Source organism: Teleopsis dalmanni, chromosome 1, assembly GCF_002237135.1.
Source record: "Teleopsis dalmanni isolate 2A chromosome 1, ASM223713v2, whole genome shotgun sequence".
Classification (NCBI taxonomy): domain Eukaryota; kingdom Metazoa; phylum Arthropoda; class Insecta; order Diptera; family Diopsidae; genus Teleopsis; species Teleopsis dalmanni.
Window position 1 is genome coordinate 218706231 of NC_051846.1, and position 2564 is coordinate 218708794.

Sequence of the window (2564 nt, forward strand, 5' to 3'; positions counted from 1 at the left end):
TGAAAACGATATTTATTTAACTATTTTTTTTGTTCTAAAACCTTCGGTCCCTAAAACCTAAAATAAATTTGGAAATAAAATGAACGTCAAAAATTGTATTTCATTCTGCGAAAAATATAATATTCAAATATTCTTCAGATATAAGTTCTAAAAAAATGTAGTAAGCAATCAAGTGATCTAGTTTTGTATATATGAGAATTCAGTAAAAAATGAATACAAATAGCAAAGATATATTCCAAGGTTAACGAGTTTTATTAAAAAGTTACATTAATACCAATAGATTTGATATAGATAAAGAATTGTGCATACTTTTCTAAATATTAGTTTTCCTGATATACAGCCTATGCAAATATTTAAGGACCTTGTTTTCACTGTTTACTCAAGTAAGTTACATGTGCAACTTTAAGATGTTGTCGTTTACATTGGCACAAGTTACTTAAAGCACAAGAAGAGTTTTTATGTGACAAGAAGTTCTAATTATAGAGCTTTTCTTTGTTTAAATTTCAATAGTAAACAGATGACATTAAATTCAAACTATTCAAATGCAACAAATTACAGTGATATTAAATATTTGATACATAAACCCATTTACATATCAATTATATATTTTATTTTTTCTGCTCAAAAGGACCTGGATTTTGTTAACTACTCCTTAAGTAATAGACCTTTTTCAAAAGGTCCATTTTTTTTGTTATGTTGGTACCCCTTTTCTTGACATATGGTACAAATTTTAGCGCAATCTGTCAATTAGTTTGTTTACATCAGCTGTTAATGTGAGACTACCTCAAGTGCATTTAGCGATTTTTACTATGGAAAATTTTTGTTGTACGCGATTTTTTGATCAAACACGGCACCACTGTCAGTGCTCAGGCACCATATACGCCAGATCTGGATCCGTGCGACTTTTTCCTGTCCCGAAACTCAAATTGCCCCTTCGTGGTAAGCGTTTTGACTCGATTGAATTCAATTGAAAAGAGAATTCGCTGAAGGAACCAAAAGCCATACCTTCACGGGCCTACGAAAAGTGAAAGATTGGGAAGATTGGATTAAGCGTTGGCATATGTGTATCGCTTCAGAAGGAGATTTTGAAGGAGATAAAATAAATTTGGAATAAAATTTAAATTTGTGTGTTTTGTTCACAAAATCCGACTATTTTTTGAGCAGAAGGTAAACTAATCGGTATTATTTTGAACACGCCCCAGCAAATAAGCAACAAACATACTGCAAAATAAAATCATGCATTTTTAAATCAATTTTTAAACAAAGCAAAATAAAACAGAACGAAACAACAAGTCTAGATTGTAGAACAAAAAATTTAGATCTAATTGATGGCGTTAAAAATAACGGATACTTCAGATCTCCTAAATTAGCAAAAGAAGTTTGTGTTTTCGTAATAAAAAGGATTTTCTCTAATTGGAGATTAGTTTTTATTTATTGTATCTGAAAATGGATTAAACGGAGAAACTCTGGCAAATATAGTACTAGATCAACCTTTTATTGTTCACAATGATGGAAAAATCTATTTTATGTTTGATTTCCCTCATTTGATAAAATCCTTAAGAAATAGAGTAATGGAAAACGATTTGGAAACGCTAGACGGAACTGTTAGTTTTAAAGTGATACATATACGAGTATGATGAAAGAAACATATGACAAAAATGTGTCGGACGCTTACAAGACACCATGTGTATCCGTCCTGGTTTGAAAAGATGAGGATCAAAACTGCAACATAAGTTTTTAATCATATTGTACAAGCCGCAATTAGAGCTTTTGCTGAAAACGTAAGATTCAAAAAAGTTTCAAACTAAGTTTTTATATCCACCACCAATTTTATTCCTAATATGGACAAAAATTTTGATTGCATGAATAGTGAAACACTTTATGGGGATAATTATTATCCATCAGTTATACTGATTGGTAATACGCCTTATGATTATTTGAAGGCATTCGTAGATTATTTGAAAAACACTTCTTTTCCACATAAAAAAGTTCATTTTATTGATGGTATGATAACAACAATAAATGCTGTAATAACCTTGTCCAATGAAGTTTTGCAAAGAGATACATTTTTTCTAAGAACTAAAACCCTAAATCAGGATCGAATAGAAAACTTTTTCCAATTAGTTAAGAAAAAGGGTGGAAATAATAGAAATCCTTCAGTTGCCGAAATAAAACAAAATTTTGAACATTTGATGTTCGCTTAAATTTGTCCTTGTGTTCGATATAAGAACCCGTATTTGATGATTTTAATGTAATACTTAAACACTTGCCTTTGTATAAAATTATTAATGTCGAATGGTTGTCAATTAGATACTTTTTATTAGATATTACGTTGCTCACAAGATATTGCATAAAATTAATTGTGAATTGTGCAATTCAAATATATTAAAAGAGAATGAAATCCTTACAGCTCCAAGTGAGCTATATATTTACTACAAAGAAAATGATTCATAGTCAGAATTTAGAAGTTTAAAAGCACACTTAAGCAGATGTTTTCAATAGTGGGCAGACAGTATCATCCTGTGCAGCGTGTTGCAGCTTCTTCTGTACGAATACCTTTTTGT

General features: G+C 30.3%; 1 protein-coding gene across 1 annotated transcript; it reads left to right on the forward strand.

Annotated features, from left to right (window-relative positions):
* Nucleotides 1-1841: 1841 nt before the first annotated feature.
* On the forward strand, nt 1842-2204 carry LOC119667349. Its single transcript, XM_038076639.1, has one exon. The coding sequence runs from the start codon at nt 1842-1844 to the stop codon at nt 2202-2204; it is 363 nt and encodes a 120-aa protein (XP_037932567.1).
* The last annotated feature ends 360 nt before the right edge of the window (nt 2205-2564 follow it).